This window comes from Colius striatus, chromosome 24 (assembly GCF_028858725.1).
Source record: "Colius striatus isolate bColStr4 chromosome 24, bColStr4.1.hap1, whole genome shotgun sequence".
Classification (NCBI taxonomy): domain Eukaryota; kingdom Metazoa; phylum Chordata; class Aves; order Coliiformes; family Coliidae; genus Colius; species Colius striatus.
This window is the reverse complement of record NC_084782.1, coordinates 649,884-675,794: the sequence shown is the minus strand read 5'-3', so window position 1 is coordinate 675,794 and position 25,911 is coordinate 649,884. Positions and strand designations below refer to the sequence as shown.

Here is a 25,911-nt window from a genome sequence, read left to right as displayed (position 1 = left end):
AACCTGAGCAGGAGCCTCCACACCCTCCCTGGGCAGCCTGGGCCAGGGCTCCCTCCCCTCAGCACCAAAGGACTTGCTCCTGGTGTTCAAACATCTCAGGGTCTCCTGTGCACATGTGATGGGTGTCTGTGTGCAAGGGGGTGATGCTGCTGGAGGGAGATGTTCAAAGACTTGTCCAGCCTGAGCCTCTGTTTCCAGCCCCCTGCTGAAGTCCTCATCATGAAATGGAACTAAACAAACCCTTTCCACTCAGCCTTTCCAACCAGCATTAGGGCTGGTGCAGGAAGGGGGGATGGCAGCATCTCAGCTCTGTGTCGCCTGCAGAGAAGATGGGCTGGGGGCTCTGGGTGCATCAGAGAGAAGGACACACATCCAACATCAGTTCCCTTCTGCTTGAGAGAGGAAATGTCACCTTTCCCAGGGAGGAGAGCTCTCCAGTGGCTGGGGGGAGCACTCAGAGGTGCTGATGTCCACCATGGGTGGATGAAACCTTGAGAATGGTTGAAGACAAATCCCTGGTGCCCACAATAGAACTGAGCATCCCCCAACCTGAGCACCCAGAAGCATCCATTAGAGTGAGGTTGCAATGACCATGGGCACAGCCACATTCATGTGCACTTACTACAGCCCATGCTGAGTGGGGAGAGACTTGCCCCTACCAGCCCAGCTGGAGGGTTCTGCTTCAGTCCTGAGGGTTTAATAGAGCAGAAGGAGCTGGGCAATGGGACCAAGCTCCATCACACAGCCACAGCAGCATCCTGGTGCTCACACACATCTCCCTGAGCTCCTCAGGCCTCAACAGGGCAGCTCTCAGGTGCAGGGCTTGCCTGGCTTGCAGGGAGCATCCTCTCTGCCATTCAGGTGGGGAAACTGAGTCACAAAGCTACTGGGCAGCATCTCCCCAAAAAGCTGCAACAGCCTGGGAGAAGGTCCAGGAGTCCTGAGCTCCATCTCACACAACCTCTGCTCAGGGCATGAGAAAAGCCCCAGCTGTGTGTGTCTGGGGGTGCTGGGGCCATGACCTGATCCAGCATCTCTCCCAGTGCACCCACAGCACCATCCAGCCCCTCTGCAGGGATGGGGCTCCACAGAAAACAAACAGACATAGAGGGTGAAGGAAAAAGCCACTAGACTTGGAGAACAGATCAGTTCAGCAGCTTTCTGATGATGTTCCTTCAGATCTAAAATTGATTAAAATAAACCCAGTGACCTGACTTGGCTGTTTCTATTTAGGACCTGAATAAGGACTTGTGAGCCCAAAAGCTTATCTGCTTTGGAGCTTTTTATTCCCCCCCCAACTGTATCAGTTGCTATAATGAATGCTGCAGCCTCTGGCTGTCACCCTCACACTCACAGGCTCCCTGGCACCATTCCACCCTACAGCCACTGCCACCGACCACTCTGAGCGAGCAGCGAGGCCCCTGACTGCCACTGCTCAGCAGAGTGCCAGGGTTACAGCTCAGAGAATCAGAGCACAGGATCATTTCAGCTGGCAAAGCCCCTGAAGCTGCTGCAGTCCCAGCCCTGCCCTCACCCTGCCCAGCCCAGCACTGACCCACGGCCTCAGCACCTCAGCTCCACGGCTTTGGGATCCCTCCAGGGCTGGGCACTGCCCCAGCTCCCTGGGCAGCCTGGCACAGGGGCTGACACTCCTCTCAGGGAAACAGTTCTGCCTCAGCTCCAGCCTCAACCTCCCCTGGGGAAGCTCCAGCCCCTTTCCTCTTGTCCTGTCACTTGGGAGCAGAGCCTGACCCCCAGCTCCCTGCAGCCTCCTGTCAGGGAGTGCCAGAAAGTGCTGCTGGCTGCCCTCAGCCTCCTCTTCTCCAGATTAAACACCCCCCAGGGCTCTCAGCCACAGAGAATCACAGAATCCCAGCATGGTGGGCATTGGAAAGGCCCTGCAGAGCTGCTCCTGCCCAACCCTCTGCTCAAGCAGGTTCCCCTGGCTCAGGGGGCACAGGAACGTGTCCAGGTGGGGTTGGAAACCTCCTGAGAAGGAGCCTCCACACCCTCCCTGGGCAGCCTGGGCCAGGGCTCCCTCCCCTCAGCACCAAAGGACTTGCTCCTCCTGTGCCAGGGGAACTGTTTGTGTCCCAGCTGATGCCCATCACCCCTTGTCCTGGCACTGGGCACCACAGAGCAAAGTGTCCTCCCATCCTCCTGACACCCACCCTTTCCACACTGATCAGTGTTGATGAGATCCCCCCTCAGCCTTCTCTTCTCCAGGCTGAAATGATGATGCTCCTGCAAACTGGGATCCTCCCAGTCTGGGATATCTCCATCCCACAGGGGACACTGGTGGCTGATGCCCATTCCAGCCTTCCCTTGTGAAGGAGGGTGGTGGGACACACACCTTGCTTCAAACCCACCTCAACACACCCCAGCAGCAGGGTTTACACAACAACTCATTGCTCACAAGGAGATTTGACCCTGGCTGGGCACCAGCTTTGCCCAACCCTGATGATCACTCACTGGAAAGCAACCCCCAGCTCTCCTGGTGCTGAGTCCTTCTGCCCCAGGGCCAGTTCAGCGAGGGACAGGGTGAGGATTAAGGATGTGATGGTGGAGGGGATTACCCACAGCCCTTGCTGGGCACTCAGATCCTGGCAGATTGTCTGTGCTGTGGGGGAAGGGCAGCATAAACCCTCCTGCCTTTGCATTTGATGGATTGGGGGGGGTTATGGTGTAATAAAAGAGAGGATTTCCCTCCATGCTGAAATGACACCAGGGATGGACTCATGGAGGGGCAGAAGTGAGTGACAGCCATTGCAACACTGTGATGGGTGTGTGAGCTTTGATCAATCAAAAGGAACCTTTCTCCAAGGGAATTCATGACCCTTTGCAAGTCTCTGAGCAGCTCAGGAAAGCACCTCCAGCACCTTTTCACCCATGGGGACACTGAGTCACAGAGCAAATCCCCAGCATGGCTGTAAATCACCTTTCCATGACCAACTGTGGAAACAAATGGGAATCTCCTTTGCTCTTCCCTACAGCCACAAGCATCAGCACCCCTGAGCACCCCAAACAGCACCCCAACCTCCACATTGCACCCAGCAGCTCAGAGATCAACACTCATCCTGCCTCCCCTTCCACTTTCCCTCCTGCCAGCTTCCCCAAAGGCACAAGGACAAGTATCTGGAGATAGAAAGCCCTATTTTTAGCACCTCATATCATTAACCTCTGGCACTCCAGAGTGGTGGCATCCCCAGGGTCAAGGTCCATCACACCCAGGGCTGGGGAACACACACTTACATCAGCCAGAGTGAAAGCCAGGGTATAAATGTGCATGTTGGTGGGGTGGAGAAGAGTGTCCTCTCCTCTCTCCTCTCCTCTCCTCTCCTCTCTCCTCTCCTCTCCTCTCCTCTCCTCTCCTCTCCTCTCCTCTCCTCTCCTCTCCTCTCCTCTCCTCTCCTCTCCTCTCCTCTCCTCTCCTCTCCTCTCCTCTCCTCTCTCCTCTCCTCTCCTCTCCTCTCCTCTCCTCTCCTCTCCTCTCCTCTCCTCTCCTCCCCAACTACCCAAAATAACGTTGTTTACACACTCCAGGCTGCTCTAAAAATGTGCATTTCTGCCCACATCCCAACCTGGGAGAGGGAATGGCAGTGAGGAGGGAATGGCCCTGTTCTCTCTGCCCCAGAACCACAAGACCTGAGCTGAGAGTGCAGTGTGGCCAAGCACCCAGGATGTCTGTGGAGGTTCCTTTTGCTGCTGCTGCAGGGATGCTCTGGGGGATGCTCCATGCACATGCTGCAGAGAAACCCTGATTTCTGCAGGGGATGAGGCTGTGCTTGCTCAGACAGGCTCTGCCAAGCTTCAAGTTGCACCAGGGGAGGTTTACAATAGAGATGAGGAAGATGTGGAAATGCCACAGTCGCCCTCACACACACAGGGATGCTCACCTACTCCCCCAGAAAGATGCTCTTTAGTGCTGGCATCCAGCATAGAATCACAGAGTGGTTTTGGTTGTTAAAGCCCCTGAAGCTGCTGCAGTCCCAGCCCTGCCCTCACCCTGCCCAGCCCAGCACTGACCCACAGCCTCAGCACCTCAGCTCCAGGGCTTTGGGATCCCTCCAGGGCTGGGCACTGCCCCAGCTCCCTGGGCAGCCTGGCACAGGGGCTGACACCCCTCTCAGGGCAACAGTTCTGCCTCAGCTCCAATCTCAACCTCCCCTGGGGCAACTCCAGCCCCTTTCCTCTTGTCCTGTCACTGGTTACTTGGGAGAAATCACTGCAGCTCACTGGAAGCTGATGGCCCCAGTGTTATCCCTGCACCCCAGTCACTCTGTGTCCTTCTCCCCACATCCCTTCTGGGTTTTACTTTGGGTACCTGTCCTCAGGGTGGTCTTGACAAGGATTAACCCCCTTTGCCAGAGTCTGTCCCAGCTCAGGGCTTGCAATGGAGATGGGAGCACAGCACATGCAGAACCTCACTCCATCGCTGCCTTGCTTTGAGGAGAGACCCCAGCAACACAAGTACCCACAGGGTGGGTGTCAGCAGCATGGGGCCAGGCTCATCTCCTGTCAATTGGGAGCAGAGACTGGCCCCAGCTCCCTGCAGCCTCCTGTCAGGGAGTGTCAGAGAGGGCTCCTGGCTGCCCTCAGCCTCCTCTTCTCCAGGCTCAACACCCCCATTCCCTCAGCCCCTCCCCAGCCCCTTGTGCTCCAGCCCCTTCCCCAGCTCTGTGCCCGGCTCTGGCCACGCTGCAGCCCCTCAGTGTCCCTGTGGCAGTGAGTGAGGGGCCCAGCACTGACACAGCCCTGGAGCTGCAGCCTCCCCAGGGCCCAGCACAGGGGCACAATCATTTCCACCATCAGCCCAACCCTGAGCTCGGCATGTCCTGAGTGCACAAAGCCACCAACCTCTCCCTGGAGTGACCCCACAATCACCCAGGAGACCCCAAACTCCAATTGCAAGACCCTTAATGGCTCATTTCCCCCCTCCCAAAGCCCACTGCCTCCCTTTGCCCCTCCTGACCCTGCAGCTTTATCCTCCCTAAGCCGATTGCCCACGGGCAGCTCCGTGTGCCGCCGCTGCCCGGCGCCAGGTGAAGCAGGAGGCTCCAGGGGCTGCAGCAGGAGCCTGTCTGGGAGGATTAAAGGGAATTACAGCCACTGCCTCAGCACTGTGGCAGCAGCAAAGCAGGAGCCAAGGTGTTACCTGAGTGCACTCCCCAGCCAGGGGCATCTCCAGGGCTGCACATTGAGCTCAGGGAGAGACATCCCCTTATTCTTCATCTTATTCCCACCCATGGCAGGTGGGTGTGAGCCAAACCTTCCCTGAACACAGCTGGGAGATGTCCATGGGGTTTTTCCCTCTCTGTTTCAATGAGCATGTATCTGCCTGGCTCCAAACTTGTTCCCTGAAGATGGCATCCACCCCTGGCACCCAGCAGTCCCATAGAATCACAGGATCATTGTGGTTGGCAAAGCCCCTGAAGCTGCTGCAGTCCCAGCCCTGCCCTCACCCTGCCCAGCCCAGCACTGACCCACAGCCCTCAGCACCTCAGCTCCAGGGCTTTGGGATCCCTCCAGGGCTGGGCACTCCCCCAGCTCCCTGGGCAGCCTGGCACAGGGGCTGACACCCCTCTCAGGGAAACAGTTCTGCCTCAGCTCCAACCTCAACCTTCCCTGGGGCAACTCCAGCCCATCTGAGGCCAAAACAAGGTGTTTCCCCCAGGACAGGCACAGCCATTCCCCCCACAGCCAAAGGGGGGACATGGGGAGCTACTGAAGGTAATTCTCCCTGTGTGGGTGAGCTTCTCACCCAGGCATCCCCAGGATGGAGGCTGTCCCCAGCATGGGCACAGGGAATGAGCAGGGATGAGCTCTGGGACCTCCAGGCAGACAGGTCTGTGGAGCAGAAAAGCTGCCAGGGTGGGAAGGTCCCAAACTAGAGAACTGGGCTGGGGCTGTGAGCTGTGTGGTTGCTGCTGGCTCTGTGATGACCTCAGAGGGCTTAATCCCCTCTCTGTGCAATGGTGCAACAAGAAAGCAGAAAGTTACCCAGGGAAAAACAACTTTACCACCCCCCACATTGCAGCCAGGGGAGAACTTCTGGCACTGGTTGCATTTTGCTGGCACACACCTCCTCCAGACACAGAGAGTCGAGCCCACAGAAGGCTCTGCCCACACACCCCACAGCCTTGAAAGGAAAAGCAGCCTCCCAGCCTGAAGGAACTGGAGAAAACCCTGTCATTTGATGACTGTCAATATCCTCTCTAGGCTTAAAACCTCCCAGCTGAGGTACACCCCACCAGATCTGCTCCTTGGGGTGGCACAGCAGGGATGGGAGCTGCTGGAAATGGGTTGGGAGGCAGCAGGGCTGGGTCCAGGCTTGGTCCTTTCCTGCCACGTTTCCCACTGTGGATTAAAACAAAAGGAGAATGTCTCCTGATTTTCTCTCCCTAATTCTGGCCAGGAAAGGTTTTCTGTGCCAGTCTCTGTGCTCTGGCTCCTAATTACAATGCAGAGCGTGCAAAATACAGGTCACCTGGTGCTATTATTATACACCTGGATGGTTTCCATTAATTAAAAGGGGGAGAAAAACCAAAAGGAAAGCTGTGGAGGGAGATGTGGAACACAGGAGCCTGAAGTGATGGATGTAAAAATACCCTGTGTGGGGATGAGTCTGTGACTCACAGGGACTTGGCTGAGTGTGGCCAGGACACCAGGCAGATGGGCTCCAAAGATGGGCTGCTGCCACAACCCCATCTGGGTTGGCTCCACAGGCCTCCCATCTGGGGATAAAGGGGGTTTGGGGGTGTCTTTGTGCCCTTGGGGGCATATCTCACCATTGCTGGCAGTGCATGGAGGAGGAGAAGGGTGGTACATGAGCTGTGGGCCAGGCAGCGGGTGCTGCTGGAGGCTGGGGGGTGAGGGGATGAGGGAGATGCTCTCCCTGAGGCCAAAGCCCTGACAGCACACAAACCCATCAGCTGGAGCAGAGGCAGTCCCTGCTTTGGAGATCTGCATCAGGAGGCTGCTCATGGGCTTCACCCTGCAACACCAGCACAGCTCAGGAGCTTCTGTGTGCAGCCAGATGGGCACCCAGCAGCGTTTGGGCTCCCAGGAGCCTCTTTACCCCCTGCTCTGCTCACCCTTCCCAAGGCCAGCTCTGGCTCTCCTTTGGGGCTGGTTCTCCAGGGACAGAAGAACAGGAGGGACATTCTTTTTGAAGCCTCATTTCAGCCATTGAAACCCTCCCTGCAGCCCAGCACTGGTGCTGCCAGCCTGCTGCTCCCTGTCTGCTCAGCCACCAGCCCCTTGCTCAACAGTGCCAGCACAAGGACAACAACTCGTGTCCCAGGCCACTACCAAAACCTGGCCCAGACAAAACCACTGCAGGATGAAGGCTCAGGCAGTGTGGCTGGATGAGTGGAGGTGAGGTGGATGAGAGCTGCTGAATGACAGAGCCCAGAGGCTGGGATCAATGGCACAGAATGGAGTGTGAGGCCTGTGGCCAGTGGGGTTCCACAGGGATGGGTTCTGGGGCCAGTCTGGTTCAACATCTTCATCATCAACCTGGATGAGGGGACAGAGGGAGCCTCAGTGAGTTCCCTGCTGGCACCAAACTGGGAGCACTGGCTGATTGCCCAGAGGCTGAGCTGCCAGTCAGTGAGAGCTGGACAGGCTGAGAGTTGGGCACAGAGGAACCTGCTGAGGTGCAACAAGGACAAGTGCAGAGTCCTGAACAATCCCCTGCACCAGCACAGGCTGGGGGTGACCTGCTGGAGAGCAGCTCTGCAGAGACAGACCTGGCAGTGCTGGGTGAGAATAAACTGACCATGAGCAGCAACGTGCCCTCGTGGGCAAGAAGCCAATGGCAGCCTGGGGGCAGCAAGAGAGTGTGGGCAGCAGGTCAAGGGAGGTTCTGCTGCCCCTCTGCTCTGCCCTGCTGAGGCCTCATCTGGAGTCCTGTGTCCAGTTCTGGGCTCCCAGCTCCAGAGGGACAGGGAACTGCTGCAGAGAGGCCAGTGCAGGGACACCAAGATGATCAGGGGATGGAGCATCTTCCTTGTGAGGAAAGGTGATGGGATGAAGCTGGAACACAAGAAGTCCCATTTAAACACCAGGAGCAAGTCCTTTGGTGCTGAGGTGAGGGAGCCCTGGCCCAGGCTGCCCAGGGAGGGTGTGGAGGCTCCTGCTCAGGAGGTTTCCAACCCCACCTGGACACGTTCCTGTGCCCCTGAGCCAGGGGAACCTGCTGGAGCAGGGGGCTGGGGCTGGATGAGCTCTGCAGGGCCCTTCCAACCCCACCACACTGGGTACATTTGGTTCCAGTGACCCAGCAGGTCCCTTCCTCTACCAGGGCAAACAAAACCCTTCCCTGAGGTGAGGAAAAGGCTTTGGGGTGCCTAGGCAGCCACATCCCCCTCCTTGGCTGCTGGGAAGGGGATCACAGCGTTTCAGCTCATATCCCTGCCTTCATTTGCAGTGCAATAGGGAGGACAATGCTTAATTGTGTTGTGGGAGGAAGAAAATGAGCTCATGGCTGTTTGTGGAAGAAAAGGCTTCAGCTGGAAAGGGCTGTGTGCTAAGGGAAATCACCCACTGGCAGGGCTGGGACAGGGCAAACAGCCACTGCACACACCAAATGTCTTTTCCATGAGGTTGCTGATGGGGAGCAGCGAGGGCTCAGCCCTCCCTGGGGCCAGGAGTGATGGGATGAGCTCAGCACTGGTATCTGGGGACATGGGGACACAGCCCAGGGACCATGAGCCAGGCTGAAAAACCTCTTCTGCTTTTGGGCACATGACACCCTTCCCAGACAGAGCAGCCAGGGTGAGTCAGGAGGCAGAAATCCCCCTGCTCCAACGTGTCACCTCCTTTCCAGGGGCACAAGGCCACCACTGTGTCATTGCAACAGGCTGCCCAGGGAGGTGGTGGGGTCCTCATGCATGGAGATGGGGGAGAAAACACACAGAGAGGAGGTGAGGGGTTGGGCTTAATCTTAAAGGTCTTCTCTAACCAGAATGATTCCTTGCTCTCTGATTCTGTGTCACCTCCTTCCATGGGGGACACCTCTGTGGGGTGAGGTGTCCCTCTGTGGGTGCTGCTGGCACAGGTTGGATGCACTAGAACTGCTTTCCCCCTGTCTAAAGAGATTAAGGGGAAGCCTGCACCCCCCCAAAACAGCTCCCCAGGGAGTCTGGGATGGCTTTGGTGAGCCAGGGCACTGTCACTGTGCCAGGGGATGCTCAACCAAAGGCTCAGGAGAAGGAGCTGTGGGAGTAAAAAGCCTCTTTAATGACCACAAAAGGCAACTGTGGGATTTCTAACCTGACTTTGTTCTTTGTTCTAGACACCACTTCATTTGCTGGGGTTGCTTGAATTGTGGCCATGAAGGTAACAAGGGCAACAACTGAGCCTCCAAGGGATGGGCTGGGGGGATAGATCTCAGCCCCTTTGCTCTTGGAAGATCCTCCAGCCCTGCAAACCATCTCCCTTCTCCCTGGGCTCTCAATGTCTCTCCCTGCCAGGTGCTGCCTCAGTTTCCCCATCCCTAACCCAGGAGCTGTGCTCACAGGGGATCCTGCACGTGCTGCAGAGACAGTTAGTGGGGCCCTGAGACCTTCCCCAGCCACAGGCTCCAGGAGCAAACAAATGGTCACAGTTGAGAGGGATTCTCTCTGTGGTTTGCAAGGAGCAGGGATGCTGGAGCAGGCATCAGCCTGTCCCCACAGTGAAGGAGCTGGGGGAGTGCCCAGCCCTGGAGGGATCCCACAGCCCTGGAGCTGAGATGCTGAGGGCTGTGGGTCAGTGCTGGGCTGGGCAGGGTGAGGGGAGGGCTGGCACTGCAGCAGCTTCAAGGGCTTTGCCAATCAAAATGACTCTATGAGCCCACCCAAAGGCATCACTCCAAGCCTGGGAGAGCTTCTCAGCATCATCTGTAGGGCTGCAGGAAACCTCCAGCTGTGCAGCACCCCTGCAAGTGGCAATAGATGCATTAAACAAAGGAGCTGTGGGGCTTGTGCCACGCTGAAGTGACATGGAAAGGAGAAAGCCATTGCCTTCTCTGCTCCCAAAACCATTCCAGTTGGGTTATCAGAGCCCTGTGGCCCCTCCCAGCCTGTTCTCCTGCTGAGCCACAGCTAATGAACCTCTTAATAATGATTAAGCAGGAACACATCCCAGCCTCTGGCATGCAGCAGCAGATTAATCCCACCTCCCCCTCCCCAAAGGGCAGATCCCCCTCCAAACCCATAAAGGAGCCTTTTTCCAGGCAGCCTCATTTCCTTAGGGCTGTAATTAGGGTAATTAATCAAGGGTGGTGCTTTGCTGCCCGAGGGCTGTTTGCAGGACTGTCCAGAGCTGTCATGGTAAGGGGTGGTGATGGAGATGCTGTGCTTGCCAAATGCAAACCTGCATGGTCAGAGGGACCCCAGCCTGAAGGAGATCAGCCCCAGGAGGAGGGGAGAGCCAAAACCTTGCTAGGGGTGGAGGGGAATGGTGTGAGAGAGCCAGAGCTGTGCTGGGGGTGGGGAGAGGCAGAGACGCCTCTCCCTGAGCTTTGTGCTTTGCAAATGCAAAGCCCTGACACCAGGAGGAATGAAGAAACCCCCCCAGTACCAGGAAGCAAGGCTGGGAGATGTGCCAGTAACTGCTGCCCAAAAGTAGCCAGTGCAGACAGGCAGCTCAGCACCCATGCAGAGCTCAGCACCCATCCCAGGCCTGCAGGGGAGAGCTTTGGTCTCTGGACCAGGAGACAACCCCAAAGCTTTAACCCAAAGCTGCCCAGCTGTGAGCATCCCCTGCTCAGCCCAGAGGTGGCAACAGGGCTGGAGCCACCAGCTGGGCTCTGGCACTGCCAGGATGAGCCCCTGGGAGGGGACAGAGAGGGAGGAAAGGCCCTGAGCTGCCTGAGCCCAGGGTCCTGCCAGCCACCATCAATAGAGCCAACTGACATCTGTAGGACAGAGCTCTCCCTGCCAGCCTGGCCATGACCTACTTTCCTGCCACCCCAGCAAGAGGTGGGCACACTCAGGGGCTGTGGAAGGCTCAGTTCACCTCTTCCCACAGCAGCCCACCCTGCTATGAGGAGCACAAAGAGAGTGAGGGTCCTGCTTTTGACAGCTCCCTGGGTTGTCACACCCAAAGCTGGGCAGCTCCTGCATCCAAAGGGATCCCAGAGCTGGTGAGCTCACAGCATCCAGTGAGTTCAATCACTCTGGAGCTCTGAGCAAACTCAGAAGCCCCTTCCCATATGTGTGATGAGCTGTGGGGGCTCAGCTCCTGCACATCTCCAGCTCCCACTCCTCACTCACTGCCATCCCACAGCCCACCAGCACAAGGTGCAGAGACCTCCCTCACACCCCCTCTGCACACTGGTTTTCATTTGATAAGCCCTTTTGCAACACTGAGCATAAAGCCATAAGCTTGCAGCAGTGCCTTTGGGATGCTCCTTCCCTCAAGGGCCACAGAAACCAATTGGTTTCCCTACAAACAGGGGCTTTTTCTTTCCATTGAGAGATAAAAACCCCATCACATAATCCCCATCTGCTGGGGGTTGGAATCCCACTCCCTGGGGGTTGGAATCCCACTCCCTGGGGGTTGGAATCCCACTCCCTGGGGGTTGTGATCCCACTCCCTGGGGGTTGGAATCCCACTCCCTGGGGGTTGTGATCCCACTCCCTGGGGGTTGGAATCCCACTCCCTGGGGGTTGTGATCCCACTCACTGGGGACTGTAATCCCACTCTCTGGGGATTGCAATCCCACTCCCTGGGGGTTGGAATCCCACTCCCTGGGGGTTGTGATCCCACTCCCTGGGGGTTGTGATCCCACTCACAGGCCAGCTTCAGGGTCTCAATTAGACATGGCACAAGGGGGAAATGCCAGTACTGTTTCCCTCACCCTGGGCAGCTCTCAGCACAGATCCAGGCAGGAAGGGGGAGGTTTCTGCTCTGGCTTTCTGCAATAGATTCCAACCAGCTTCAGCCTGCTGGTGGAAAAGCCTTTTCCTGTCAGGTTTTGTTTTATTTGCTCAGAGCTCTGTAGGGCTTCCAGTCCCTGCTGTTGAAGGAAAACTTCTTCTTGTAGAGGGAAAAGAAAACCCACCTCAACCAGCTCTCAGATACAGTCCCTGGGTGAGGAACAACCAAGCAGTGCAAGAGGAGGGTTTCACTGCATCCAAGGCCTCTTTTTGCTTTAGTGCCCACTGAAGGCAGGAGGGGAAGAGATAAAAGGAAGGAAAGAAATGTTGTGCCCAGCCAAAGAGGGTTGAGAAGGGAAGAAAGAGGAGAAAAGCTCTTTCTCCTGAGGGTGAGTGGTCAGTGCACTGTCAGACATCCTTGCTGGGGGCTGGGTACCAGTATCCCCATGGCAGGACTGTCAAAGGTACCAACATCCCTGGGAGGGAGTTGTCAAACTTCCCAGCAGCCCAAGGAGGGGCTGCCAAATATATCAGCATCCCTGCACTGGTACCAGCACCCTCAGGTAAATGTCACCCAGCTACACACAGGAGCCAGCCTCATGTCTCAAGCCCTGCAACTCTCCTCACCCACAACCCTAAAGCCATCAGACCAGGAGGAAGATGGAAGCAGGGAGAGCTCTGTTGCAGGGGAACATGTTCCCATGGTACTGTGATGCTCCTGCTCCCCAGCAGAAGCCACAGGGTTTGTTTCACCCCTCACTTAGCTCAGTCCCCTGGGCAGATGTTTCAGGCACTGACCATCTCCCACCACACTCTTGTGTCTCCCTAAAAGCCTCAGCTCCACAGGGCACAGCATCATCCCCAGAACAGGGGTGGAAGGGCCCTGCAGAGCTCATCCAGCCCCTGCTCAAGCAGGTTCCCCTGGCTCAGGGGCACAGGAACGTGTCCAGTGGGGTTGGAAACCTCCTGAGCAGGAGCCTCCACACCCTCCCTGGGCAGCCTGGGCCAGGGCTCCCTCCCCTCAGCACCAAAGGACTTGCTCCTGGTGTTCCAGTGGCACTTCTTGAGTTCCAGCTCAGAACAAAGCCTGGCTCCATCCTCCTGACACCACCCTTGAGGTACCTGCAGGTGCTGATGAGGTCCCTCCTCAGCCTTCTCCAGACTGAACATCCCCAGCTCCTGCAGCCTGGCAGAGCCAAGGGAATCACCTTGTGCTCACAAAAGTATTTCCAAGCTCTGAAGTCAGCAGGTGAAGCTTGAAAATGGGACCCCTGAGGAGCAATCCCAGCCCACAGGGAGCCAACATTTTGGAGTTCCCAAAAAGGGAAGGGCTCCTTTACTGGTGGGATCCCACACAGCACTGCAAAAGCTGACATGAAGCAAGCCAAGGCACCCATCAGCCTGATCCACCAACCTGTTTTCAAGTCAAAACAGGGCAGCTTCTCTTCATAACAGGTTCTTTTGTGGTTTTCCTCCCAGGAAACACTTTCCCACTCTTCAGCAGGACCAGCAGCTCCAGGAAAATGTGGCTTTCAGGTCCCACCACAGGCAGGATCTGCCCAGCACCCTCCTGACCATCTCACCCAGACCTGCTCTTCCTCCTTGGATTTCCCCTCCTGGGACTTTCTTTCCTCTTTCTCCTACAAGCAAGGTTCCAACTGTGCCAGAGCCACCCAGCTGAGGGGTGCAAACCCTCAGAGCTCTGTCCCAAGACAAGCCCTGGTCCCCAAAAGCACTGGTAATGCAAAGCATGGCAGAGAGAGCCCCAACACACAGCCAGCCCCACAACCAGAGCAGCCCCTGAACCTCCATCCCCTTGCCCCAGGGAAGCAGCCAGGCTCAAACCTTTGCTGAAGAAAACCCACTGGAGATCAATTTCCCTGCAAGATATGGGGTCAGACAAAGCAACATTGAGTCCCTGTGTGCCCTGCTCTAGGTGGTGCTGCTCTGGCAGGGGGTTGCACTGGATGAGCTTTGCAGGTCCCTTCCAGCCCTTGAGATGCTGTGACTCCCCTTAGCCATGGGATGGGGCTCTGGCAGAGCCTGTTTTCCCTCATCTCCTGCCCCATCCTCAGCCTTGCTGCATCCTGGGGAGGGGAAGGAGCCTTTTGCATGTGATACACCCCCCTGCAGCTGGGAAAAGCCCTGGGGAAGTTCAAGCTTGGGCCTTCCCTAATTACCAGCACCCAGAGTCACACAGGAGGCACTGACCCCACTGCAAACACCACAAAGGAGAAGGAACCCATTGAATTTCTTGGTGTCCCTTTCCTTTTAAGCCAAGGTTGCATTTTTTCACACCCTTGGGAGAACCCTGAGATGGTGGTTTCACATCACTTTGCTGCCCCTGGTCATGAGAGGAGGGGGTTAGACCTTGTGTCCCATCCTCCAGAGCCACTGAGGTGGGAGAGCAGGAGCCTGTAACCCTGGCTGAGGATGGGGAGCCCTTGGAAAAGAGCTGGAGTAAGACACAAACTGTGGTGTTGGAGTGAGGGGGGTTCTCTCCTCTAATTGCTGTTGCTATTTTAACCAAGACAGACATTTCCTTGACGAGTTTCAAGGGCTATAAATGTTTTATGTCCCTTCCCTCTCAGGCAGCAACTTCAGCTGATGCTCAGCATAAGTAAGACCTGGAGTGGAGCAGCTGGGTGCAAAGACACCAGGAGATCAGCCCCAGGGAGAGGATCCAGCCCTGTATCCCCATGGAAAGGCATCACCCCCCCATTGTGTCCTCTCCTTCCTCCATTCCTAGAAGAACCCTCTGCCTGGCCTCTGTGTTTTCTGCTGCAGAAAACTATATATAGTGCCTGAATCCTTTGGGGGCTCTGCTGCCTGCTGAGATATTTATAGCTGCAGGCAAACTCTGACTGTGCTGGTGGGAGCAGCTGGAATTGCACCAGGAGAGGCAGGATCTGGCCCCTGCCCGCAGCAGGACAGTGGGCACTGGGGTGGGCATCCAGCCTGGCAGCCAGGATCAGCCCCTAAACCACCACTCAGTGTGGAGAGGTGTGGGATGCTCATCTGCCATGGCTCAGGGGGGGCTGGGGAGAAATTTGGAGGCCAAATGTGGAGCAAAGAGGATGAGCTGCAGTGCTGAGAGGCTCAGGAACAGCCCAGCCACTGGCATGAGGCTCCTGTTGTTTAGGTTGGAGCTGAGGCAGAGCTGTTTCCCTGAGAGGGGTGTCAGCCCCTGTGCCAGGCTGCCCAGGGAGCTGGGGGAGTGCCCAGCCCTGGAGGGATCCCAAAGCCCTGGAGCTGAGGTGCTGAGGCTGTGGGTCAGTGCTGGGCTGGGCAGGGTGAGGGCAGGGCTGGGACTGCAGCAGCTTCAAGGGCTTTCCCAACCCAAAATGATTCTTGCTTCCATGGCACATCCTCCCAGCTGCCTCTTTGCAGCCCCTTTTTTACTGCAAGGTTGAGCTCAGCCCAAAGGTGAGATGCTCCAAACACAGTGGGTGCTGCTGTGGGATGCTCCCAATGAAGGAATGCTCATGGGGATGTGCAGCTGCCTGTGAGGGATGATGTGCCAGGGCCTGGCCCATGGGCACCAGGCAATCCCTGCAACCCCAGCCATGCCCATCCCAGCCCCACACCATGTTCAGTGGATTCTCTCTCTCTTCCTCCACAGCTGCAAGATCCTTCTCTCTCACTCTCCTCCTGCAGCATTTGGCTGGGTGTTTGAACAGCTCTTGCCATGGCAAATCAAGAGATTCAGGATGCTCCACAGCCAGGACCAGGCATCCTGAGGGGAGCAGGGCTGCAGTGATGCCCTGGCATGGGGAGCTTCCACCCAGCTCTGCATGAACAGCCCTGGAGATCAGCCACCATGGCTTTAAGGGCACCTACACAGAGACCTTGGGGGATGGTGTGAGCCAAGGTCCTGTGCCTGGCTTTAAACACCCCAATTTCCTCACCAGCAAACACACATCAGCACAGGCTCTAATTAACACCAGGCTAATTAACACCAGAATCCCACCCAGCTTTGCACAGGATGTTTGTGATCATCCTCTGACTGGGGCAAGGGCAGCACACACAGGACCTGAGCCATGCAGGCTGCCAGGGCACCCACTTGCAACCACTGCTGCCTAATTAGGGCTTAATTAGAGCCCTTCAGTGCCACAGGAGCATGAGGAGAGTGTTCTGCAGGTCATAGTCCACTGGCAGCCAGGTGCACAGAGCTCAGGAGGAGGGGAGCACCCTGCAAAGCTCATGTGTTCTATTCTGCACTCCCCCCATAGAATCCCAGCATGGGAGGGGGGCTGAAAGGGCCCTGCAGGGCTCATCCAGCCCAAACCCTGCTAAAGCAGGTTCCAGAGAAGTCAAACATAAGGAGAAGCTTTGGAGTGGAACTGTTTGTGGTCCAGCTTATGTTCATCACTGGAGACAAGAGAACAAAGGTGCTGCCCCAGCCTCCTGACCCCCACCCTTTAGGGATTTGTAAGTGCTGATGAGCTCTCCCCTCAGGCTTCTCTTCTGCAGCCCCAGGCTCTGCAGCCTTTCCCCCTCACACACATCTTCCATGCCCTGATCAGCTTGGTAACCCTGCACTGGCCTCTCTCCAGCAGTTCCCTGTCTCTCTTGAAGAGAGGAGGTGGGAAGGGAGCAGTGACCCCAAAGAGCACCCCAAAGCCCCAGGGGCTCAGCAGCCTCCTCTCTCAGTGCCTCCAAAAAAGGGAACCTGTGTCTGAGCAGCCTCCCAGGCCTGGGTTAAAGCATCAGTAGAGCTGCATAAAATTATCTCCCTTCATCAACAAATACCTGGCAGCTCTGAGTTTTTCCACTGGGCCAGAGCCAGGACCTCAGGGTGCTGTTAAGCACCAAGCTCTGTCTCCTCACCATGCTCCCCAGAGGTGCCACTCAGCTCTGGCTGACCCTCATCCCATCAGTGGGAGATGCCCATGACAGCCTCACCTTGCAGGGAGCAGACACACACACACAGCCTGGGCACAGGGGAGAAGGAAAGTGAAAGGCTGAGTGATGCTACTTGGCAAAAAGCCTCCAAAAAGGGTAGGGGGGGGTGGAATAGAAACCTGTATCATCCCAGCTTCCTCTGCTTAACCTTTATGGGAGAGGTTTCCCAGGACAAAGAGACATCTTCAGGAGAGGCAGCACCTAGAAAAGCTGTTTAGGAGCCTGCTGGGGCCACATTTGCCTTAAATCAGCTGGAAATGGTGAGCTGGTTGCTCATTTGGGGCAGCAAAGCTCTCAGTGTGCTCTGTGCCAGCAGCACTCGCTGCCTCTGCAGGGAAAACTGCCCTGGGCCAGGAGAGGAACACAGCAGCTTTCTGTTCACTTGTGGCTTTCCTTGCAAAAAAAAAGAGTAAGGAACAAATAAGATTGGTGGGTTTTGTTAAATGCTCCTTTTAAGCCCAAACTCCCACTCTCTCTCCCCAAAACTCAGCCTTCTGCTCCACTGCTGACATTTACACCCGTGAGCATCACACCCAAACCCACCCAAACCCCCTCAGCCTCCTTCAGCCTGACCAAAACAGCTTCATTCCCCTCCTCCTCCTCCTCCTCCTCTGCAAAACAGCACTTTCTGGGCAAGTAAGCTGTTTTGCCAACAAGTTGTGCTCTGTGGCTGCCTGAGAGATGAAGCTTCAGCCCAGCTCCAGCCTGAAGGGCTGTGATTTGGGGCTGCAGCAGTGGGGACACGCTCCCAGGCTCCCCCAAACTCAAGGGTTGGGAGGGGTTTTTCTTCCCCTGCCCTCTTCTTGCTGAAACAATCCTTGTTTTGCCATCAGCTGGGAAAGAAGCAGCAGCCCTGAGGTTGCTGCTGTTATTTTTATCTCGAAATAAACAGTTGGAGGCACGGCCAAGCTGTTGGGAGCGAGGCTCTGGGATGCTTTGCATGGTGGAAGCACAGATGTAAACACACAGGGCCTCTGGCTCAGCAGGGGCAGAGGGAACATCCCAGTGCAGGGGCAGAGAGAGCTGCAGGCTCCTGTTCTGGGATGCCAAAGGGAGTGAAAGACTCAGGGAGCATCACTGTTGCCATCCCTGTTTGCCCCCAGGAGGTCAGGAGGTTGGGGCAGCACCTTTGTTCTCTTGTCTCCAGTGATGAACATAAGCTGGACCACAAACAGTTCCACTCCAAAGCTTCTCCTTATGTTTGACTTCTCTGGAACCTGCTTTAGCAGGGTTTGGGCTGGATGAGCCCTGCAGGGCCCTTTCAGCCCCCCTCCCATGCTGGGATTCTATGGGGGGAGTGCAGAATAGAACACATGAGCTTTGCAGGGTGCTCCCCTCCTCCTGAGCTCTGTGCACCTGGCTGCCAGTGGACTATGACCTGCAGAACACTCTCCTCATGCTCCTGTGGCACTGAGGGGCACTAATTAAGCCCTAATTAGGCAGCAGTGGTTGCAAGTGGGTGCCCTGGCAGCCTGCATGGCTCAGGTCCTGTGTGTGCTGCCCTTGCCCCTGTCAGAGGATGATCACAAAGCGGTGCCATCCCCTCAGCCTGCTCAACGTGCCACTCTGCAGTTAAACCTTGCTTTAACCAGGGCTCAGAATCACTTTGTGAGCCATTGCTAACAAAAAGAAGCCTTGAAAGAGCCAGCTCTGCAATTTCTCTCACCTTCCCAACCTTGTGAGAACCAGCCCTGCCAATGCTTTGCCCTGCCCAGGAGCATCCTCGTGTCAGCAGCACCATGACAGGGTCAGTCCCAGCCCTTCCCAACCACAGCAAGACCCCCAAAACCACAGTCTGAAAGGGGCAGATGCTGCAACCAGCCTCAGTTTGGCAGCTCCTGGATCCAGCCACATCCCTCCCCCCTGCCCTGACTTCCAGTAGCTCCCATCCTGCCCCACAGGGCACAAGGAGAGGGGAGGGGGGGCCTTTGCCCCATGAGCTGCTCAGAAAGGAGCTCTGCAGGAGAAACTCAGTGGAAATGGCACATTCACTGACTGAGGAGGATGTGTGTGCTGCCACAAAAAGCTCTCTGTTTCACCCCACATCTCTTCCTCCCATCTCTGCTCTGCCCAAAGCCTGAGGAAGCCATGACTGGGACTGGAGGGCTGGACACTCCCCATGGGGAATATTTCCCCTCCCCCATGAATCACCTCATCAAGGGAATAGGGGAAAAAAGCACAAAGTGAGGAGGGAAAAGCTGGGAAAACCTCTCTGAGAGCTGCTGCTCCTCCCTCCACACTTGTGGCATCACCTTCAGGGACACAGACAGGGAAGGATCCCAGAATCCCAGCATGGTGGGGGCTGGAAGGGCCCTGCAGAGCTGCTCCAGCCCCTGCTCAAGCAGCTTCCCCTGGCTCAGGGGGCACAGGAATGTGTCCAGGTGGGGTTGGAAACCTCCTGAGAAGGAGCCTCCACATCCTCCCTGGGCAGCCTGGGCCAGGGCTCCCTCACCTCAGCACCAAAGGACTTGCTCCTCCTGTGCCAGGGGTACTTTCTGTCTTCTAGCTTGTGTCCATCACCCCTTGTCCTGGCACTGGACACTACAGAAAAGTGTCTCCCATCCCCCTGACCCACCCTTTAGGTGCTGATCAGTGTTGCTGAGGTCAGCTGCATGATCCAGTCCAAACCCCTGTGGGGTGTCTCTGGGCCCCAGCTGCATTTCCATGGGTTGCAAGGAGCCCAGGATGCCATCCCACACTTCTCACCAGGAGAGCCCCAAGGAAACACTAAATCAGGACTAAATCACCATCATCACCTCCTCCATACCCCCCAAAGAGGAGCAGGATGAGGCCATCCCCAAAGCATCCCAGAGCAAAGCTCCAGTGGGGACAGGGGTGTGAGCAGCCAGGACCTGCAGAAGGGTTACAGCCAAGCAACACTCCCAGTAATTAAGGTGATGAGTTGATCCCTAAGCTTGAGGCTGGGCCAAGCAGGCAGGGCTGAGGCCAAGCATCTTCCCCCAGCAGGCTGAAGGAGTTGGGGTCCCCAGAGCAGGGTGTCACTCAGGGCTGGCTGGATGCCACTCCCCTGGCCCAGCACAGGGGCCACCCTCACTGCTTAAAGCTGCTCAGCCTGAGCTTTGCCTGCATCTGCTTCCTTGCTGCTGCTTCTCCTCCTGCCCACCCCAGCCCCAAAGGGTCCCCAGCTCATCCCAAACTGCCCCCTGAGGTGTGGAGGAGGAGGAAGAGGAGGAGGAAGAAGAAGCAACCCCCTCCCAGGCCTGAGTGTGGTCCATGGGGTGGGGAGCAGACAGCTGAGCAGAAACAGCCCTTTCTTGGGTTCTTGTGTGTCTAATAAGGGATTGTGCTTCATCCCACCAGGAGTGGTGTGTGGGCTGCTCTGCACCAAGCTGCCAGCCAGGTCCAGCCCTCACTCTTCAGCAGGGGGCTGGGCTGGATGGTCCTTAGGGCTCCCTTCCAAACCTCACCATTCTCTGACTCAACCTCCCTCAAACTGCTCCATGGCCAGATCCAAAGTGATGGGGCAGGAGATGAGGGCTCAGAAGGGATGGACAGGGTGAGGCTTTGGGAGCTTTACAGCCCAGGGGAATCTCAGCCAGACCCAAACCTGTGTGTCTGTGCCACTGCTGGGCAACCACCCCTGCCAGGATGGGCTGTCAGCAGGAGGCACACAAAGGGTTAAAGGGTCCCATCCCAGCTTCCCCAGGCTGAGAGGGATCAGGGCCAGCAGGAGGTCAAAGGGAAGGGCTGAGTCCCGGGGGACTCCTCACACATCCAGCATCCCCCTGAGCCTGTGCCGAGGCTGGGGAGGGGCCGGGGGTGGGACGGGGGTGGGACGTGGCCCCGGGGCCAGCGGGACTTGGGCTTGTTTGTCCGGTCTCCACGGTACAAACGGGAATGAGCTCCCCGGGAGCTGCTCCCGGGCAGGAGCTGCACACAGAGCAGGGGTTGCAGACGGTGTCAGCTGCAGCAGGGGGACACAGGGCCCCGAAGTCACCCAGTCACCCCTTCCCATCCCTGCCCCGGGACAGGCTGGGGCTGTGCCAGTGAGACCCGTTCCTTTGGGGCTGGGGTGAGGGAGCCCTGGCCCAGGCTGCCCAGGGAGGGTGTGGAGGCTCCTGCTCAGGAGGTTTCCAACCCCATCTGGACACGTTCCTGTGCCCCTGAGCCAGGGGAACCTGCTTGAGCAGGGGTTGGGCTGGATGAGCTCTGCAGGGCCCTTCCAGCCCCCACCATTCCGGGATTTTAAAGGCATCAGAGGAGAGGAGAAGCTCCCAACCCTCCCGGGGAAGGTTCCCGATGTCCCCTTCCCGATGTCCCCTGGAGCATCCCCTGGGAGAGGGGGAGCAAACACCCTCCTCCCTCCCTAGAGCCACCTCCCCCAGCCCCTGTGTCCCTCAGGAGCACCCCAGCACCCACCTTTCACAAGCCCAGAACCTTTCCTCCTCAACCACCCCCCGCCCATGGCAACAGCCGCATCACCATCCCCCAGCCCACGCCCCCTCCAAGGGGAAAAGCTGACTTAGGGGCAGGAGCCGCCGTGCCCAGCCGCCCTTTGAGCCGCTCAGTCACACACCTGAGGACGGGGCTGGCTCTGCAGCCTCCTCCCAAACACCGAAGTTGGCCTGGGGAGGGGAAGAAGCCGGGAGAGCACCCTGCACACGGGAAAAACGGGGTGGCAGCACGAGGTGACCCCCAAACCAGAACCACGGGAGGATGGGGATGAGCTCGAGGTTACTTGATGCCAGGCCTTAGGACTTCTTCCTCTTGTAAAGAGAAAGGGAGGAGGAGGAGGCAAGCCCTCCTCCCCACCACGCTCTCCCATTCCTCCAGGGTTGTGCTGGTTGTGTGTGGGGGGAAAAAGCATCTTCTTTCTGGCTGCTGGAGGATCCTTCCCGGAGAACATCACCCCATGAAGCCTCCCCGGGCCCCCCGAAGGAGTTCAGGCAGGGTGGCTCCCACGGAGGGGCGCCCAGCGTGAGGAAAAGGAGTTTGGGAAGCACCACACCATGGAAACCACCCCCTGCGCTGGGCAGGGTCGGGCAAAGCTCCCGGCACACAGAGGCAACGGGCAGAGCCCACCCCCAGCCATCCCCAACGGGGCTGAGGATGCGGGAGAGATTCCCGGGGGGGCAGGTGGGGGTCGGTGCCTGCAGGGATGGGGTCAAACCCCCCAAGTTTCCAGCCCCTGGCAAACAGGAGCGGGATTTTCCTCCCTCTCCTCCCCGTACGGGGTTATTTTAAGGTGTGTTTCGCTACGACCTTCAAATGGCATCTGCCCGCATCCCCCTCCCCGGGCACGCGGCAGAGCCCCGCACCCCTCCCGCACCCTTCCTGCCCCCCAGCCCCCGCTCCCCGGGGATGCGCTGGGGAGGGGGCACCGGGGGGGTGGGGGTAGGAGGGGGCATTGGCTCCCGCCTGCTGCTTTGGGGGGCCTGTGCGGGGCCCCTCGGGACGTGGGTGTCCCCCCCAAGGTGGGTGACGGAGCCCCAGAGCCCCCCCAGTCTGGTACCGACCCGACCCCACCGGGCAGGGCGCCGGCCCCAGGACCCCGCTCCCGGGCAGGTGCGGGTCCCAGGGCTGGGTGCGGGTCCCAGGGCTGGGTGCGGGGTCCTAGGGCTGGGTGCGGGGTCCCAGGGCTGGGTGCGGGGTCCCAGGGCTGGGTGCGGGGTCCCAGGGCTGGGTGCGGGTCCCAGGGCTGGGTGCGGGGTCCCAGGGCTGGGTGCGGGGTCCTAGGGCTGGGTGCGGGTCCCAGGGCTGGGTGCGGGGTCCCAGGGCTGGGTGCGGGTCCCAGGGCTGGGTGCGGGGTCTCTGGGCACGGAGCCGCCGCCTCCCCCCCATCCTTCTCCCTGCCCTCCCCAGTCGGGAGACCCTCGTCCGATGCCGGTCCACGCACGGTACCGATCCCGCTCCCACCCCCCCGCCAGCGCTCTGCGGGTGCCTCCCACCCGCTGCCGACCCTCGTACGATACCGACACCCACCCCGGTCGGGGTCAAGCACAGCACCACGCCGCTCCCACGCACCCTCCCTCCCTCCCACTGCCAATCCACGCACGACAGCGATCCAGGCAACGCCATCCGCTCCCACACACCCCCCATGCCGGGTGCCGACCCCCCTCAATCCCCCTCCCCCGCTCTCCAGCAGCTCCCGCACGATGCCGATCCACGCAGGATAGATGCCGATCACACACGATAGATGCCGATCCACGCGCGACAGATGCCGATCACACACGATAGATGCCGATCCACGCGCGATAGATGCCGATCACACACGGGAGATGATGCCGATCACACACGCCACCGGTGCCGGTCCCCTCCAAGCCCCCTCCCCGCGCCGCTCTCGCCCAGCCCTGCACGATGCCGCTCCACGCACGGTACCGGTTCCGCTCTCAGCAACACGATCCGGTCCCTGACACCCCCCGGTTCCCGCACCATCCCGATCCCATCTCCCGCATCCCTCCCCGCACCCCGCTCCCCACGCTCAGCACCAGCCCCTGCCCGCAGCCGCTCCCCGCCCGGCGCCCATCCCGGTGCCGCCCGCTCCCCGGTGCCCATCCCCGGTTCCCCCGCACTCACCGGCGCGGCGCGGGCGCTGAGCAGCAGCAGCAGCAGCACGGCGAGGCTCCGCAGCCCCCGGGGCGCCGGCGGCAGCTCCCCGGGCATCATCCTGCCGCAAGGACGGCTGGCGGCGGCGGCTGCGGCGGGAGGCGGCGGCGGGGGCGGGGAACGGCCTTTGTTGCCGCCGCCCGCGGGAGGCGGAAGGGGTTGGGGGGGTTTGGGGGGGGTTGGAGGGGGGGTTCGGGGGGGTGTGTGCGGGGTTTGCCGCCGCCGCACCGCCCTCTCCCCGCCGCCCCCCTCCCGCCCCCCGGCGCCGAGCTCTGCCCGCGCCGCCGCCCCGCAGCAAGCGCCGCGTCGGATCCCACCCCCCGAACCCGAACCGGAGCACGGATCCGGACTCGGTCCCCAGCCCGCCTGAGGCTTCATCCCTCCCCTCCCGCCCCCCGCCTCGAGGATGCCACCGGAGCCGGCCGACAGCGGGGTGTCAGGGATGGGGGGTCCCTGGGCGGGGGGGTACAGGGCAGGGGTAGATCAGGGGAGGACTGGGGTAAGTAAAGGACGTGGCTGGGGAAACTGGTGGGGTGCTGGGAGAGCAAAGGGGGCCGGGGCAGGTAAAGGATGAGAGTGGAGCAAACTGGAGGGTCCTGGAGCGGATTGTGGGGGGCAAGGGGTAAATTGGGGGGGCTGAGGCAGGTAAAGGATGGGACTGACTGAGGCAAACTGGGGAGGGGGCTGAGGCAGATTGGGGTGGCCTGGGGGGATGGTGCAGGTAAAGGATGAGACTGGGGCAGGATGGGGGGGTCCTGGGACAGACTAGGGGGAGCCAAGGGACTGGGGCAGGACTGGGGTAAACTGGGGTGGGAGGGACTGGGGTACATGGGAAGGCCTTGGGGGGGATGTGTGGGGATTCAGGAGTAGATGGGGGAAGGTTGGAGCAGGTGTCAGCAACCCTGGGGGGACCTGGCACAGATTGAGGGGGGCCAGGAGGAGATGAGGGGAGAGTTGGGGCAGATTGAGGGGGGTCAAGAGCTGATAAGGTGGTGCTGAGGCAATGGGGGGACTCAGGAGCTGTTGGGGGGGGCCAGGAATAGATGAAGAGACTCAGGGGGATGTAAGGGGGGAGTAAATCAACAGGCAGAGGGGTGGGAGCCAGGGGCACATGGGGTCACCTCGGGGGAGAGGAACCAGGGGCAGATGGGGGCCCCAATATCTGCCTCCAGAGTGGGACCCTGCAGCTCCCCTCCGTGGGACCCTCACTCACCCCCGGACGGGTGCCGGGGCCGGGGCCACCCCCGGGGGTACAGCCCGGGATGGGGATTGCTCTGGGGAGAGCCGGGAGCCCCCGATACAACAGCCCCACGGCACCGTGCCTCAGTTTCCCCGTTCACACAAGGGGTGTGTGTGGGGATGCCGGTGGGAGCAGGGGGCAGAGCAGTCCCCTGTCGTGACAGCCGCTTCCAATCAGCTGCCACGTGCCCCAGTCGTGACTTTGCTCCGAATTTGGGCGTCGGGTGGCCGGGCCGGGGGCGGCGGGGGGTGAGCTGAGAACAGACGGGCAGGAGAGGAACGAGCCGCTTCCCCCACGCGTGTTGCTCCCCCGAGGGGCTCCCGCACGCTTGGTGTGAGAAAGCTGGGAATACACTCGGGTTCTCACCAAATCCCTCATCTGAATGCAATCAGAGCCGGGGAGGGAGGAGGGGGGTTACCTGGGAGAAAGGGCACTGTCCCCCTCCCTCCCTCCCCACACCACCTTAGGAGGGGAAATTAGGCAAATTCAGCTTAAAATCGGGGTGCAGCCCCCGGAGAGGGAGAGCTGGGGCACAGCCCATCCTCCCTGAGCCCTCTCCGGGGCTGTGAGACATCGCGGGGAGGGGTCGGTCTCTGCCTCAGGGTCCCCACCTCGAGTCGCTTCTCTCTGCTTTAATTGCGCTTTAATTAGCAGCATGCAAAGTCATTTCTTTTTTGTTTTTAATAAAGTGCATTAACATCAGCAGCGAGAGGCTGCGGGGGGGCAAAACCCGGGGGGAGGCTTCGGGTTGTGCACAAACACAACCAGGGGGGTAGTCGGGGTGCTGGGGGGGAGCCCCTGGGCAGCAGGGGAGGGGGGGGCTCTGAGGGAGGGTCCCCGGGCCCGGGGTGGGCAGAGAGAGTCTCTGGGGCATGGGGAGGGGGCTCTGGGGCAGAGAGAGTCTCTGGGGCACGGGGAGGGGGCTCTGGGGCGGTGTGTGGGGGTGTCCCTGGGGCAGGGGAGGTCCCTGGAGCTGGTGCATCCCCAGAGCAGGGGGGAGCCCTGGGCGCAGGGAAGGGGTCTCTGGCTCAGAGGGGGTCCCTCACATACAAGGGGGTCCGTGAAGCCAAGGCATCCCCGGGACAGCGGGAGGGTCTCTGGAGCAGGGGGGTCCCGGGGCAATGCGGGGTCCCGGGCGCGGGCGGCGCGGGGCCCGGCGGGTGCGGGCGCGTTGCGGGGCTGCACCGCCCCGCCGTGGCCGTGGCCACCGCTGCAGCCCCGCGGGGACGGCCGGGCAGGAACGAGCCCCCGGCACCCGCCGAGGGGTCGGCAGCCGAGAGGTGAGGCGGGGACGGGGCCGGGGTCCCGCGGGAGGGGCTGCGGAGGGGCGCG

At 59.3% G+C, this 25,911-nt stretch overlaps 1 protein-coding gene across 1 annotated transcript in view; it reads right to left on the bottom strand.

Annotated features, from left to right (window-relative positions):
- SDC3 (syndecan 3) overlaps window positions 1–23,423 on the bottom strand; it is a 47,044-nt gene extending 23,621 nt beyond the window's left edge. The window contains exon 1 of the mRNA XM_062014592.1: window positions 23,310–23,423. Within this exon, the coding sequence (XP_061870576.1) occupies window positions 23,310–23,399 (90 nt within the window). The 5' untranslated portion in view covers window positions 23,400–23,423. The remainder of the gene's footprint in view (window positions 1–23,309) is intronic.
- Window positions 23,424–25,911: the final 2,488 nt, after the last annotated feature.